This window comes from Rhinopithecus roxellana, chromosome 1, assembly GCF_007565055.1.
Source record: "Rhinopithecus roxellana isolate Shanxi Qingling chromosome 1, ASM756505v1, whole genome shotgun sequence".
NCBI classification, from domain to species: Eukaryota; Metazoa; Chordata; class Mammalia; order Primates; family Cercopithecidae; genus Rhinopithecus; species Rhinopithecus roxellana.
This window is the reverse complement of record NC_044549.1, coordinates 177,860,693-177,876,785: the sequence shown is the minus strand read 5'-3', so window position 1 is coordinate 177,876,785 and position 16,093 is coordinate 177,860,693. Positions and strand designations below refer to the sequence as shown.

Here is a 16,093-nt window from a genome sequence, read left to right as displayed (position 1 = left end):
TTCAGTTCCTTTGGAAGGTATACTTTTTCAGCTAGCTGGATCCTATTTAGTAAATTACTGTTCGCCTACTGAAAGATGTTACATTTTCGATCACCTTCCAAAAATGCTTAACTTACATAAAAATGAGCTATGTACCAGAAGTTGGATTTACCAAGTTCCAAAGTTGTATTTAAGAATAGTTTTCAATCACACATTTTGTTTAAAACAGATATGAATAGTAGACCTGTTACCAAGTGAATCAAGATTAAATCAAGATTAAATCATTTTTAATCAAGATTAAAACAAGATTAAAGATTAAACATTTTCAAGATTAAACATTTTCAAGAATTGACTAAATCAGATTAAATCAAGATTAAAACATTTTCAAGAATTGACTATTACCTAAAGAGCATTCCAAACAAACTAAAACAAAAGTTCTCACCTGCTTAGTGACAGCATTTATGTCTCCTAGTAAAGTAACAGCGGGCTTTACATTATTACCCAATTCTTCTGCACAGATATCAACCTAAAAAAGAGACAAGGCTAAAGAACAATCCATGTTTATTCTGAAAAATATGTCTGAAGTCAATTAAGACTGAATAAATGAACTGTGTATACAGAACACATGATAAAGAAGATTTGATATTCAGAAGTTCCTTAATAAAAAAAGCAAAAGTCCATAGAACTATATTAGTGTCATAGCTAGTATAGAGCCTCATTTAAAAATCTATTCTACGGAATTTTGGTATTGCTTCATTATACCCATACGGAATACATTTGACCTGATCAATTATAGTTTTGCATCTAATCAGTAAGTTTTATTGAATTACATTTGGAATTCCTATCTAGAGTGTGGGTTCTCAAATTTGAGCATATAGCAGAGTCACCTGGTGTATCCTGGGCTTGATAAACCATAGACTGTAGGAGTCTACCTCAGAGTTTTTTATTTTAATAAGTCTGGGGTAGGGTCCAGAAATGTGCATTTCTAACAGGTTTCACAGGTGGTGCTGATGCAGCTGGCCCAGGGAATCACATTTAGAGAATCACTCCAAGAACATGGTGTAATTACTTCTCCATTTACTCAGAAGTTCCATTTCTGGATGGCCATGGATAAATGAAAATGGCTTCTGCAAAGAGGAATAATTTAGCCACCCCAAAGGGGATGTATCTCATTCTATAATCAAGTGGGGCAATCAAGAGGTATCAGCATCTTCCAGTTAACTCAGTCTTGCTTGTCTGCGGTTTTAGTTCTCAATGCGCTCAGCTGGGAAAGGAGCAATTAGAAGTTGACTCCTTAAGTAGCAAAAGGTAGACTGGGAAAAGGGCAACTGTAGCTGGCTTATCAAATATTAAAACCACCTAAGCACAGTGGCTCAAGTCTGTAATCCAGCATTTTGGGAGACTGAGGTAGGAGAATTGCTTGAGGTCAGGAGTTTGAGACCAGCCTGGGCAACATGGTGAGACCGTGTCTTTACAAAAAAAATTAAAATTAGCCAGGCATTGTTGTACGCGTCTATAGTCCCAGCATGTCAGGAAGCTGAGGTGGGAAGATCACTTGAGCTCGAGAGATTGAGGTTGAAGTGAGCCATTATCATGCCACTACACTCCTGCCTGGGTGACAGAGCAAGATGCTGTCTCAAAAACACCAACCAAGCAAAAACATCAAGCAAAATGGGGCCAATCCGTGTAGAGCAAAAAGGTTTGTGTGCCACTATGCAGGCAGTATTTTCCACATCAGTAAAGAAACTGGCTTATAAGGTGGGTCATAATGATACAAGAATCATCAAAGACAGGTCAGAATACATTCCGGATACTGTTTAATGACATATAAAACAGTGTCATTTAGAAATTCCCATTGGAAAGGTAAAAGTTTTGGCATCTGAAAGAAAACCTCACTCCCTAACAAGGCCAAATGTTTTGTTCTAGTCTACCATCCTACAGTTTCTTTTCTCTACCTTTAAATATACTTGAATTGTGCAGAAAAGACAATTTCTGCTTTTTAAACTATTTGAAACTTAATTTTGAAAGGTTTTCTGGCTAGAAGTAAAGCAGCACATTATGCTTCATAGGTTAGAAAAGGAAGCTTACTTTGGTACCTGTAATTATGTTAGACAATTTATAAAATTCTACTTGTGTAAAAAGAGAACAGCTTTTTTAATAGAAATCAAGAAGAAAACAGAGCTGATTATGGCTGATAGGGAGAATAATGAACAGACATTTCTGATTTTAAGTTCCTCCTAAGTACCTGGATAAACTTCACATCTGGCTGATATCTTGGAGGCAGTCCAAAATGTAAAATCCAATTTAGTCTGGCACCAAATAACACAATTACATCAGCAAATTGCAAAGCCCTATTAAAAAAATTGATATAAAAGTATAACTATATTTCTTATTTGAATTATTCTAAAATTTATCTCTAAAGTATTTGAAAAGTCTAAATCATTTGGAACTTACATCAGACTTCAGAATCAGCTTCTAGGGTATATTTGATCTTTCAAGCTAAAATAATTTATAAAACCATTCTATATAAATAGTTACCTAAAATATAAATTAAGTTAAAAAAATTACCATAAGCTGTATCTATACTCTTTTATTACTTTTTTATAATTAGAAAAATTAGTACAAGTCCACTGTAGACAATCCAGAAAAAAACAGAAAAAGTATAAGGCTAAAAACAAAATCACCCCATAATACTTTCAACTTATAAACTATTATGAATATCCTGGCATATTTTCATCCACTCTTTTTTTGTATGCAAATATATTTTTACATAGTTGACCTTACATACTATAATACTGTCTCATATATTTTTTTTGTTTTGTTTTGAGACACTGTCTCTCTTTTTTGCCTGGGCTGAAATGCAGTGGTGCAATCATGGCTCACTGCATCCTCTACCTCTCAGGCTTAACAATCCTCCTATCTTAGCCTCCTGAGCAGTTGGGACTACAGGCACGTGCCACTGCACCTGGCTAATTTTTAATTTTTTGTAGAGATGGGGTTTTGCCATCTTGCCCAGGCTGGTCTCGAACTCCTGGGCTCAAGCAATTCACCCACCTTGGCCTCCCAAATCGTTTGGATTACAGGCATGAACCACTGTGCCTGGCTGTTTCATATACTTTTGCTTACATAAATGTTTTCCTGGCCCAGTGCGGTGGCTCACGCCTGCAATCCCAACACTTTGGGAGGCCGAGATAGGCGGATCACGAGGTCAACAGATGGAGACTACCCTGGCCAACATGGTGAAACCCAGTCTCTACTAAAAATACAAAACTTAGCCGTGCGTGGTGGCATGCACCTGTAGTCCCAGCTACTCGGGAGGCTGAGGCAGAAGAATCGCTTGAACCCAGGAGGCAGAGGTTGCAGTGAGCCGAGATCACGCGGCTGAGGCAGAAGAATCGCTTGAACCCAGGAGGCAGAGGTTGCAGTGAGCCGAGATCACGCCACTGCACTCCAGCCTAGCGACAGAGCGAGACTATGTCTCAAAAAAAAAAAAAAAAGTTTTCCTTTGTCATTAAGTTCTTAAACACAACTTTTAAAGGCTATATATTTTGCTGAACACATATACCAAAATTTATTTAATGTTTTCTCAATTTCTGGATATTTTGTTATTAATAGTGCTAGGTTGCACATCTTCATACTTAAGTCTTAATGCACTCTTCACATTAGTCCCTAGAAAGAGGTATTTTTAAGACTATTGATTCATATTCCAGAATTGCTTTCTAAAATACTGTATCAACTAGATTTCTAAGTTTTATTTTATATATTTTAATACTTTTGTCAATGTAACTTCTAATCTTTTAATGATATTTACTTTTGTAACACAACCACCCTTGCTTTCTTTTTCTTTACTTCACTTATCTTTGCCCAGTCTTGTTTTAAAGCTGTATCATTATGTTTCAGATGTGGCTCTTATAACACATATAGTTGCTGTTATTACTAATCTAATCTGAATGTCTGCCTTTTTCCAGGAGAGTTTATCATCATCATCGCTGTGGGTTTTGTTTTGCTTTTCACTTCTCATTTTTCTGCGTCTTTTATCTAGTTCCCGTTTTTCGTGTCTTTTGCCATACAGGATCTGTATTTACCGCTTTTGTCTTCTTCGGTGATAAATGCAATTTTTCGCAGATATTATATACTCAAAAATTAAGTACATACTCAAAAATCATCTTCAATATTGTACTAGTCCTATGAGACCCAATTTAACAAACAGATAACTGCAATCAACAGGACAGACTTGCTTACTGATACACTAAAACTCTTGAAATCATTGATTCAATTATTTATAGCCCCTTGCAACCTTTTTTACACTGGCAATGTCATTAATATTATCCTCTTAAAATCTGGCTAGATTGAAGATAAACTTCATTTTAAAAAAATTAACAGTGTAAGAATTAACTTGGTTACTATATATAGTAATATAAATAAAAAGATGATATATTAAAGTAGCATTAAGTGAGGAACAATTAAAGATCTAGCAGCAAATATTACATTTAAAAAGCCCTCAGAAGCCAAGTGTTCACACCTGTATTCCCAAAACTTTGGGAGGCCAAGGTGGAAGGATCACTTGAACCTAGGGGTCGAGTCCAGGCTGGGCAACACAGTGAGGCCCTGTCTCTACAAAATAAAAATTAAAAACCTTCAGAATTAATTTTAACCCATGAATGAAAATATGAAGAACACCAAATACGTGACAGTAATAAACTTGGAAAGGGAAGGAAAAAATGGGATCAAAAAAGATATTTAGGGGACTGCAAATGAATCCATAATTTTTTGCTTCCTAAAAAGAAAAAAAAAAAATACCCTAGGCTGGGCATGGTGGCTAATGCCTGTAATCCTAGCACTTTGGGAGGCCTAGATGGGTCCATTCCTTGAGCCCAGGAGATCAAGACCAGCATGGGCAACATGGTGAAACCTCGTTTCTACAAAAAATACAAAAATTAGCCAGGTTGTAATGGCACACGCCTGTAGTTCCAGCTATTAATACATGGGAGACTGAGGTGGGAGGATTGCTTTAGCCCAGTAGGCAGAGGTTGCAATCAGGTGTAATTGTGCCACTGCACTCCAGTCTGGGCAACAGAGCAAGACCCTATCTCCAAAAAACCCAAAAACCCTAAAGCAATATAAAATAATGTTAATAACTGATGCAGTCCTACTTATTATATATTATTCCCAAATGAAACCTTTTTTACTTAGAGATTCATCTGTCTGTATTTTTTATGTTGACACTGAGTAGTGGTTATGTAAGTGTTCGTTACATTATTCTCTCTTCCTGTGTGTATAGTTAGAATAGTTCATGATAAAGACATTTCAAGAAATTAAAAAGAAAAAAGTTATAGTACATTAAAAAGCATGTCTTAAAAATCTAAAAAGAGGAAGCTTCCAATGCCAGCCAAGATAGGATAAGTTTGAAGAAGCAATCCACACAGAGGGTAAGTTTCCAAGGTATTTCTCCCCCGTGTTTTGTCTCCTGGCTTTCACTCAAACACAGCCCTAGTTGCAGAACTGCAAGCAGCGAAAACTCGCAGAGAAACTGTTTTTTTGCCAAAGGATCAGGAAAAGGGCCACTGCAAGCTGGACAGTCTGGGGGAAAATGGTCAGTTTTTTTTTCTTATTTTCTTTATTTCCCAGCTCTGCTCTGAGGGCAGCCCTACTGCAGAGCTGCATTGTGGTGGCTCCCAAGCAGCTGAAATTCCAAGAGAAACATCATCTCTCAGGCAAGAGGGATTGGGAAAAAAGGGTCCCTGTGGTCTGAAGAGCATGGGGACAATCTCCATTATTTTTTTCTTCTGCAGCTTGTTCAGAGGGCAGCTTTAGTTATGTGATACTATAAGGCAGCAGCAAGAACCAGGAAAAGGGGCACCTGAGAATGGGAGAGTGGGGGTGGGGAGCCTACAGAGGAGAGAAAATAAATCTCTAATTTGGGTATGAACCGGTACACGTCTGGGGCTCACCCCTGAGCTGAGCATGTGCAGACAGACTGAAAACAGCACAGCAAAGTCTCTGAAACTTAAGTGACCCTGGAACTACTTACTTATGGTAAATTCACACTTCAATTTGTAGTCAAGCTAATCTAATCATGTTGATTGCTAAGAGAAACCAACAAAAATCAACATTGTACAGAGGATTTTAATATGACCCAGAATCTCAAAATATAATATTCAAAAATCCAGGATACAATCCAAAATTACTCAGTACAAAAAGTGCCAGAAAAATGTGATCAACTCTCAAAAGAAAAGATAATGAATAGATGCCAATCTGAGATGACTCACATGTTGGAATTAATAAACAAAGAAACTATTGTAACTTACTCCATCATAAAGTATAGAAAAATATTCTTCAAAGAAATGTAAAAATAGAAGATCTGAGTAGAGAAACAAAATATAAAATGAAAGAATTAAAAAGAAATGAATAGATACTCAGGGACATGTCAGACAATATCAAAATGGATGAAGGTTGACATAGAAAAAAAGATTTGCGGAAAGAATGATGAAAACTTTCCAAATTTAGAGAAAGACATAAATTTTCAGTTTCAAGACTTGAGAATCCCAAACAGGCTAAATTAAAATAAACCATGTCCAGACACATCATAATTAAACTGCTGGAAACAAAAGATAAAAGAAAATCTCAGGAGCAGCCACGGAAAAACAACATATTACATACAGAGCAACAATAATTTGTCTGCAGATTTCTCATATGAAACCATGAAAGCCAAAAGATAGTCCAAAAATAAACAGGTATGCTTAAAATTCCACGATTCTTTCAGAACTCCATCCTAGATGAAGATCACAAAATAATTTAAATTAGCCTAAAATCTACCAAGCCATTGTATTTAAAATCTGGAACGCCACACACCTGGATCTGGCTGCACCTACACAGTATGGATGGTTGTCAGGGACAACACCCTTCCCCATAGGGGTGGGCAAAAATGGCAGTTTATATTGCTCCACCAATTTCTGGATACTCTCTTCTGCATGAGCATAAGCAGCACCTACAAGAAATGCAAATGCATTGGACAATTCAGTTAAGCTCTAGGCACTGTGACCCTTAAAAAAGTTCATGTGAAATTGCTTTTTATTTACTTATTTTTTGAGACAGGGACTTAACTCTATCACCTAGGCTGGAGTGCAGTGGCATAATTTTGGCTCACTGTAACATCTGCTCCCCTGGCTCAAGTAATCTTCCCTCCTCAGCTTCCCGAGTTGCTGGGACTACAGGCACACACCACCACCACACTCAGCTACTTTTAAAATTTTCTGAAGAGACGAGGTCTCCCTATATTGCCCAGGCTGGTCTGCTGGTCTTGAACTCATGGGCTCAAGCAATCCTCCTTCCTTGACCTCCTAAGAAATTGCTTGTAGATCTTCTCAAATACTCTCCTTCTGCCTATACCTGGGCTTGAACTCAAAACAAATTGTGACTACAGTTTTTATCGCTGGTATTTTTAAATGCTTACCAAAGTAAGAGTTCTAATTTGCCACCAATAACACTCTCAATTATTCTGAAGGATGTCTATCCCAAAACAAAAGTCACATCTCACAGCTCTTGCTACTGTCACTTACCCATTCTATGCTACGGTCCTACTGAACTACACTCTACAATTCCCTGAACACACCAGCTTCATTGGGAGGCCCAGGTGGCCTGGGAAGAATATTGCCCCAAAAGAGAAAAGCTCTCTCTACCCTCACATATTGGTCCTCATCTCCAGCAAACCTCCTCTACACAAGGTCTCCTAGTCCAGGCATGGAAATTCTAAGGTGCATTAAGTTTCTAAAGATATGCAGATCTGGCCAGGCGCGGTGGCTCAAGCCTGTAATCCCAGCACTTTGGGAGGCCGAGTCGGGCGGATCACGAGGTCAGGAGATCGAGACCATCCTGGCTAACACGGTGAAACCCCGTCTCTACTAAAAACTACAAAAAACTAGCCGGGCGACGTGGCGGCGCCTGTAGTCCCAGCTACCCGGGAGGCTGAGACAGGAGAATGGCGTGAACCCAGGAGGCGGAGCTTGCAGTGAGCTGAGATCCGGCCACAGCACTCCAGCCTGGGTGACAGAGCGAGACTCCGTCTCAAAAAAAAAAAAAAAAAAAAAAAAAACAGTTTAAAAAAAAAAAAAAAAAAGATATGCAGATCTTTCTACAGGCTCTATAATTCTGTGATTGTAACAGGGCTAACCCTAGTGGGACACATTATCTTTTCTTTTTTTTTTTTTTTTTTTTTTGAGGCAAAGTCTCACTCGTCATCCAGGCTGGAGTGCAATGGCGCAATCTCAGCTCACTGCAACCTCCGCCTCCCGGGTTCAAGCGATTCTCCTTCCTCAGCTTCCCAAATAGCTGGAATTACAGGCACCTGCCACCATGCCTGGCTAATTTTTGTATTTTTAGTAGAGACGGGGTTTCACCATGTTGGCCAGGCTGGTCTTGAACTCCTGACCTCAGGGGATCCACCCACCTCAGCCTCCCAGAGTGCTGGGACAACAGGCATGAGCCACCCCGCTCAGCCCACAATATCATTTGTTTTCACAGTTGTGTGCCTGGGAATAACCCTATACCCTATTCCCTTGATGGCACGAAAAATACCTTATTGTTCAAATATTCCATTTCTAATGTCATCAAGACCACTATATTTTTTTACTATTTTATACTTTTTCAAGGCTAGTATATTATTCCATATTCTGTATTTATAATTCTAGTAAATAGTATCACGCACTTGCAGATTCAATATAATGCTCCATTCTACAAAACTACCTTGAAATCCCTTCTCATACATGTATGATGAAAAATAATTCTTTTTTTTAATCCAGAAAGTATTCTCCTTCCTGTCTCAATGTCTTTGTACACTCCGTTCTCTCTTCCTGCTTTGCCCTTGGTCTCTGTCCACTTGGTAAACCACTGTCTGCTTTTTTGAGATACAGCTGTTTTGTCACCTCTTCTGGATAGTCCTTCCATATTACCTACACAAGCAAATTGTTTCTGCTTTCCTTGAAAACCCACCTCAGCCTCTCTGTACACATCGCACAAGAGTATACCGCACTTACTTGTTACCAGGTCTATCTCCCCTCCCCAATAGGTAGGAACCACTATTTCTCTGTATCCCTCACGAATGTTTTGTGTAATCCCTGCCTTATCATAAGCACTCATGAAATGTTTGTTAAAAGAAGAATGAAAACTAGCATCCACTGAGTGCTTTCCACATACTTTGCTATTTAATTATATCCCACTGAGGCAGTTAATATCCCTATTTTACAAGTGAGGTAATCTGAGACTCAAACCAGTTGTTTCCCAAAGTCACCGAGCTAATACATCATATAACACGTTCAACTCAGTTGTGACCTCCATTTTTTTGTCGTACACTATCAAACTATTTTTAGTTTCTACGTATTTAGTTCCTAAGCAGTTGATAATTGATTAGCATGGTCATAGGTGATCCCAGCAGCCTCAGTCCCAGAACACGAAGTGGACACTATAATCAATTGCTGACAGGAGTATAAGTTGGTTGGTACACCACCTCCGGAGAAAACAATATGACAACATGTACAAAACTCTTAAAAATATTAATACCCTCTAACTTTTCTTTCTAGGAATCTTAAATCCTAAATACAGAAAAAGCTTTCGGCACAAACATGTTTGCCACAGCTACTCTAAACAAACAAATAGTAATTGGCAAAGATTTAAATATTTGCCAGGAAAGTGTTCACGTACACATGAAGAGACATTAAAAATTATATTTAGGAAATACTTCTAAGATGAAAAATATTATAATCTTAAATGAATAAGGTAGAATATAAAACTATCTACATAGTTTCAGCACAGTACATAATATATGTGTAAAAAGGAATAGAAATGTACTAAATGTTAAAAATAGCTACCTTAGGCCGGGCGCAGTGGCTCAAGCCTGTAATCTCAGCACTTTGGGAGGCCGAGACGGGTGGATCACGAGGTCAGGAGATCGAGACTATCCTGGCTAACACGGTGAAACCCCGTCTCTACTAAAAAATACAAAAAAAAACTAGCCGGGCGTGGTGGCGGGCGCCTGTAGTCCCAGCTACTCGGGAGGCTGAGGCAGGAGAATGGCGTGAACCCAGGAGGCGGAGCTTGCAGTGAGCTGAAGTGAGCTGAGATCTGGCCACTGCACTCCAGCCCGGGCGGCAGAGCGAGACTCCATCTCAAAAAAAAAAAAAAAAAAAAAAAAGCTACCTTAGATGAAGGAACTTCTACTTTTCTTGGTTTTCCAAAATGTTTTATAACAGAATAAACACATTTCACTAATAAGACCAAAGAAATTAAATAGGTAGTATTTCCTCAAAAGGGTGAAATATCTGGGCATTAAAGTCTATAATTTCAAAACAAATAATGCTAAATGGATGATGAGAATTCTTATTCCAATTTCAAACATTAGAACAGACATTAATAAACAACGAAAGTTCATAAAAAGAATTGGCACTTTCAAAAGCCTAGCAAGATTTAGAGTTCTATTCATGTTACCTTTCCCGATGATAAGAAGGGGCTGTTTGGCACTCCTAATAACAGAAGCTGCCGTGCACACAGCAGAGGTTTCTGCCATGCTAATAGGAGGTGACATGCAGCGCTCCACGTACCTGGAAAAAAAGAGCCCTATTAATTAAAAGAGGCCAGCTCTGATCTTTTTATTGTGAAAATTTCAAATATATAGAAAGGTAGAAAAAATAGTACAATAAGTCCCCACATACCCCATATAGATTTAACAACTTAATATCATTTTACCACATTTGTTTCATATATACACACATAAACGTGCATTTATTTTTCCTGAACTATTTTAAAGTAAATAATAGGCATCAAGACCCTTCAGCCTTAAAAATTTCTCCATGCAGCTGTGAATAACAAGGACCTTCTCCTATATTCAACTATCACATCATTATCACATCTGGTAAATTAAGAGTTATTCCTTGATATCATCTAATAGCCAGTGAAATGGTCAATTCATTGACAGAAAATCTGAGTTAATGGCTTTGTACTGCAGTAGCAGTAGCAGCTGTCTTAACAGTAAAACATAATAAAATCTAATATTTGCTATGTGCCATTTATTCTCATTTAACTGTCAAAACAATGAGGTTGGGTATTAACATCATCTCTACTTCACCACTGAGGAAAAAAAAGGACTCAGAGAAAGTAACTTGTCCAAGATCTCCAGATGGCACATGGCAGAGACTGGATTGAACCAGTCATTCTGTCTCCAAAGTCCATGCTTTTAAACACCTTACCACATTTCTTTTTTTTTTTTTTTTTTGGAGACAGAGTCTTACTCTGTCACCCAGGCTGGAGTACAGTGGTACGAACTTGGCTCACTGCAACTTCCATCTCCCGAGTTCAAGTGATTCTCCTGCCTCAGCCTCCCGAGTAGCTGGGACTAAAGGCACATGCCACCAAGCCTGGCTAATTTTTGTATTTTTCGTAGAGATGGGGTTTCACCATGTTGGCCAGGCTGGTCTCAAACTCCTACCTCAGGTGATCCACCCACCTCGGCCTCCCAAAGTGCTGGGATTACAGGTGTGAGCCACCACACCTGGACTCACTACATTTCCACTCACTGGGTGTTAATATTTTAGTATCACAATATGCATTAGTAAAAGAAATATTCAAACTGTCACAGTCAAGTATTTCTGGACAGCAAGTCCTGTGACATTTCATTTATTCTAATTAATATAAAGTATACTGTATAAAATTTAGACATATTGTCAAAATATTTAGACATATAATAAAAAAGGACATTCTGTATAAAATTTAAAAGAAGGCTTACAAAGTTAACTTACCTGAGCTTGCCCTCCTCCCCTTAGTATTATTTTGATTATCATGTTCAGGTATTAGGCAGAATTAACAGATGTCTTTTTTATCCAACTCTCTCAAATAAAAATCACTCCTGGCCAGGCACGGTGGCTCATGCCTGTTCGTACCACTGTACTAAAAATACAAAAATTAGCCGAGCATGGTGGTGGGCGCCTGTAATCACTACTTGGGAGGCTGAGGCAGAAGAATCGCTTGAACCCGGGAGGCAGAGGTTGTAGTGAGCTGAGATTGTGCCACTGCACTCCAGTCTGGGCAACAGGGAGAGACTCGGTCTCAAAAAAAAAAAAAACAAAAAAAATCACTCTTTGGTACACAGAGTATACAGTAAGACCCATTGTCTCTCCGTAGTCACTAGAGATCCATTTAGTCCACAACAGCAGAAATGCACTAAACGGTACCCATAATGCTTTAACCCCAAGTACCTATCCTTATCAGGGGATGACTTAGATACCAGTGAAAAATGATTTTTGTACTTCTTTTCACTTATTGTTTATTCAAGAAATATGAGAGCATGAGAAATCACAGAAACCTCTGTATTGGAATACTTGTTAACCACAGAGAGAAACAGCTAGATGTTTTTTATCCTGAGTCCTAATAATTTTTAATAATCACTGAACCTCTTGGCTTACATTATAAAGATTCTCAAGGACCCATACTACATTAACAAGGGATGTGTATTTATGGTTAATGGAGGAATAATTTCAATGAGGAGTTCAGGAAGTTCTAAGTATTTGGTTTAGTAATTAAATCCAGAAATAACTACTAATATCATTTTAATTAAGAGAATTAAGCCCTTTGTCTAGGACTCAGTTTAATTACTAAATCATCAGTTAAGACAAATGAAAATTAACTTATAAACTGCTGGGTAAATTCTTCTAGAAAGGTAGGCATTATGACAATACATGTACATTGAAGAAAGAATTCCAGCATAACTATTACTCACTTTATAGAATTCACATTCACCTGAAGGTTCACAAAATCTGCTGGTATGTCAACATAGCAAGCACCTGGACGACCATAGATACTGCTTCTCACTGCCTACATTCATTACAAGTAGAAGAAAAGATTTGTAAAATCTCAGTCTTATCATATTCTACTCAAAGATAATTTAAAACTGTAATTATGAACACTATTTTCATCTTTCTGATGATCAAAATTGAAATGTCCTCTATTGACTACATTTTTAAAGATTTTTTGTTTAATAGGGAGACAGATAAGAAAGTATTCATTTAGGGCTTTTAAATTCATGTTCTATTACACTTTAGTTTTGGAAATTATTCACCAGGCTCTGCCTGCCAAGTTTTTGCACTGTAATATGTACTTTCACCTGCTTCCTAATCTTAATAATCTGGCAGTGTTTTCAGAAACTGTGATGTTGTTACATGTATCAAATGGTTTCTGTAACTCCTGGTTTTGAAACAGCTCAAACGTAATTTCATATATAAATGCTGATTATAATTTATAATACAGGTTATCTGTAATCCAAAAATCCAAAATCTTCCAAAATGTGAAACTTTGTGTGTGCCAACATGATGATACAAGTGGAAAATTCCACATCTGACCTCATGTGACAGCTCACAGTCAAAATGCAGGTGTCTAAACAGTTTATTCAGCGTCCCCAAGGGAAAAATAAAGTTATCATCAGACTATGTATATAAGGCACATATGAAACATAAATGAATTTCATATTTAGACTTGGGTCGTATCCCCAAGATGTCTCATTACATATATGCAAATATTCTAAAATCTGAAAAAATCTGCAGTCAGAAGCCCTTCTGAAAAGCATTTCAGGTAAGGAATAATCAACCTGTATGCTGTTTAATTAACTAACAGAGGGTCTTAGAGGGTTTTGGTTTAGTCCCAATTTTCAAAAATAATCTTTTGCAAAAGCACAAGAGAAAAGGTACTTAGGGGTTCATTATAAACCTTTCTCTTTACTTTTGTATAATTAAAAAGGTAATTTTAAAAACTAAAACACAGGAGAAACTTTTTCCAAAAATAACTTATTTTACCTCTCTATAATTAAATGTAATGACAGCGAACATTAAAATGTAAATAGTTTTCTAACAATGCCATTTTTAACTGCCTGGGTATATTCCAATTTGTCACTCATTCTTTTGAGAATAAGAATAACATTAAGTATAAGCAACCGAGAAAAATCAGTTGACTTGGAGAGCTTGTTACTAAATATCATACCTTTTCAATAACAAAAGGAACAGCTTCTATGCTGCTTGGACGGGCAGAGAACTTGGTATATAATCTACAGGCTTCAACCTATGTGGAAAATGAAAATCACTTAAAATTCAGCTCACAATCATATTACTATCCCGAAATGAGAGTAATTAGTTTCTTTTATGTTTAGAGGCAAGATGGAGAAAATGCATTACCTAGACTGTCCCTTAAAAGCCTGTTCAAAGCACAAAGTTTTGCCTTGGTATGATTCAGGAAGCATATCATACCAAAGATGCAAATCTTTTGGCAAAGATGCAAAGATGCAAAAGTTTGATAATACCCACCATCTGACACAACACAGGAAAATAGGCACTTCTACAAACTGCTGGTGAGACTATAAATGGGAAAGGAAGTTAACACAATCTACAAAAAATTTACATCAGCATATCTTTGGATCCAGCAATTTCACAGATAAGAATATGTAACTTCATCTGTTATATTTTGTTATAATAATAATCTATTCTTACATTTCTGCCAGTGTTCCTTTTATGTACCTTCTTGCTATGGTGTTTAGAACATATGAAATCAGTAGTGATAATTTTTCACTGCTTAATACATCTTGAGGCATTATATAGAAACTGTTTCTCTTGAAACAGTTTTACAATTTCAGTATGAAATCTATGAAAAACTGATAGTCCCAGGCATAACAAAATTAAGATCACCCCCTGATTTTCAGTCTATGTTCATGTCCTTCAGTTTTAAGGACTTCCACAAAAACCAGATATTTGGATTCTTCCTCTTCTGTTTTTAAATTTGATCTAATAAACTATTATTTTCCATTTCAGGAAAAAAATATGTAGTGGACATTTATCCTGTTTTCTTTTTCACCTATATAGTTTCTGCAGTAACTTTAGATTTCCTTTTAATTAACTTATCTGCTCTACTTATTTTCCAAACACATCAGCATTTTTTAAATAACTGTTGTTATCGTCTACCATTAAGTAAACTTCAATTAATTTCTAAGAGTATAAAAATATAACTTTTGCATTAACCTATACTAGAGTTCAGTATTTTAGTTTATCATATATGAAAGTTTATATTTTGAAGTTCTCAACAATGATTCCTGATTTACAAATAGACTTTGTCTAATGATTTTATTTATGTATTTATTTTTGAGACAGAGTTTCACTCTCGTCACCCAGACTGGAGTATAGTGGTGCAATCTCGGCTCACTACAACCTCTGCCTCCTGGGTTCAAGGGATACTCCTGCCTCAACCTCCCAAGTAGCTGGGATTACAGGCACTTGCCACCAAGCCCAGCTAATTTTTGTATTTTTTAGTAGAAACAGGGTTTCACCATGTTAGCCAGGCTAGTGTCAAATTCCTGACCTCAAGTGATCCACACGCTTGGGCCTCCCAAAGTAGTGCCGTGATTACAGGGGTGAGACACTGTGCCCGGCTGTCTAATGATTTTAACTTTGTCCCTGTAAATGCTCAAATATATTTACATCTTAAGTGTCAATCATTCACTTTCATCTATTTGTTTCCTAAAACTGTTCCTTTTAAAAAAAAAAAAAAAAAAAAGACAAGGTCTCTTGGATGGGTGTGGTGGGTCACGCCTGTAATCCCAGCACTCTGGGAGGCCAAGGTGGGTGGATCACTTGAGGTCAGCAGTTCAAGACCAGCCCGGACAACATAGCAAAACACTGTCTCTGCAAAAAGTACAAAAATTATCTGGGCATGGTGGTATGTGCCTATCTATAGTCCCAGCCACTTGGGAGGCTGAGGTGGGAGGATGGCTTAAGCCCAGGAGGTTGCAGTGGGCCAAGATCGCACCACTGCACTCCAGATTGGGCAACACAGCCATACCCTGACTCAAAAAAGAAAAAAAGAAAAAGGTAGAGACAAGACCTGAATATGTTACACAGACTGGTCTCAAACATTTGGGCTCCAGCAATTCTCCCACCTCAGCCTAGTAGCTGAGTAGCTAGGAATACAGTTATGAAACACCTTGTCTAGCTTTATTTTTATTTATTTATTTATTTATTTTGAGACAGAGTCTCGCTCTTTCGCCCAGACTGGAGTGCAGTGGTGCGATCTCAGCTCACTGCAAGCTCTGCCT

General features: G+C 37.5%; 1 protein-coding gene across 3 annotated transcripts in view; it reads right to left on the bottom strand.

The window, feature by feature from the left end:
* The window catches only part of HACL1 (2-hydroxyacyl-CoA lyase 1), a 40,326-nt gene that overhangs the window by 13,792 nt on the left and 10,441 nt on the right, over positions 1-16,093 (bottom strand). For all 3 annotated transcript variants that reach the window (XM_010356061.2, XM_010356062.2, XM_030933582.1), the window contains 6 exons: positions 13,996-14,073; positions 12,743-12,837; positions 10,459-10,571; positions 6,832-6,967; positions 2,225-2,330; positions 422-505 (listed from right to left, as the gene is read on the bottom strand). In XM_010356061.2, the coding sequence (XP_010354363.2) occupies positions 422-505; positions 2,225-2,330; positions 6,832-6,967; positions 10,459-10,571; positions 12,743-12,837; positions 13,996-14,073 (612 nt within the window). The remainder of the gene's footprint in view (positions 1-421; positions 506-2,224; positions 2,331-6,831; positions 6,968-10,458; positions 10,572-12,742; positions 12,838-13,995; positions 14,074-16,093) is intronic.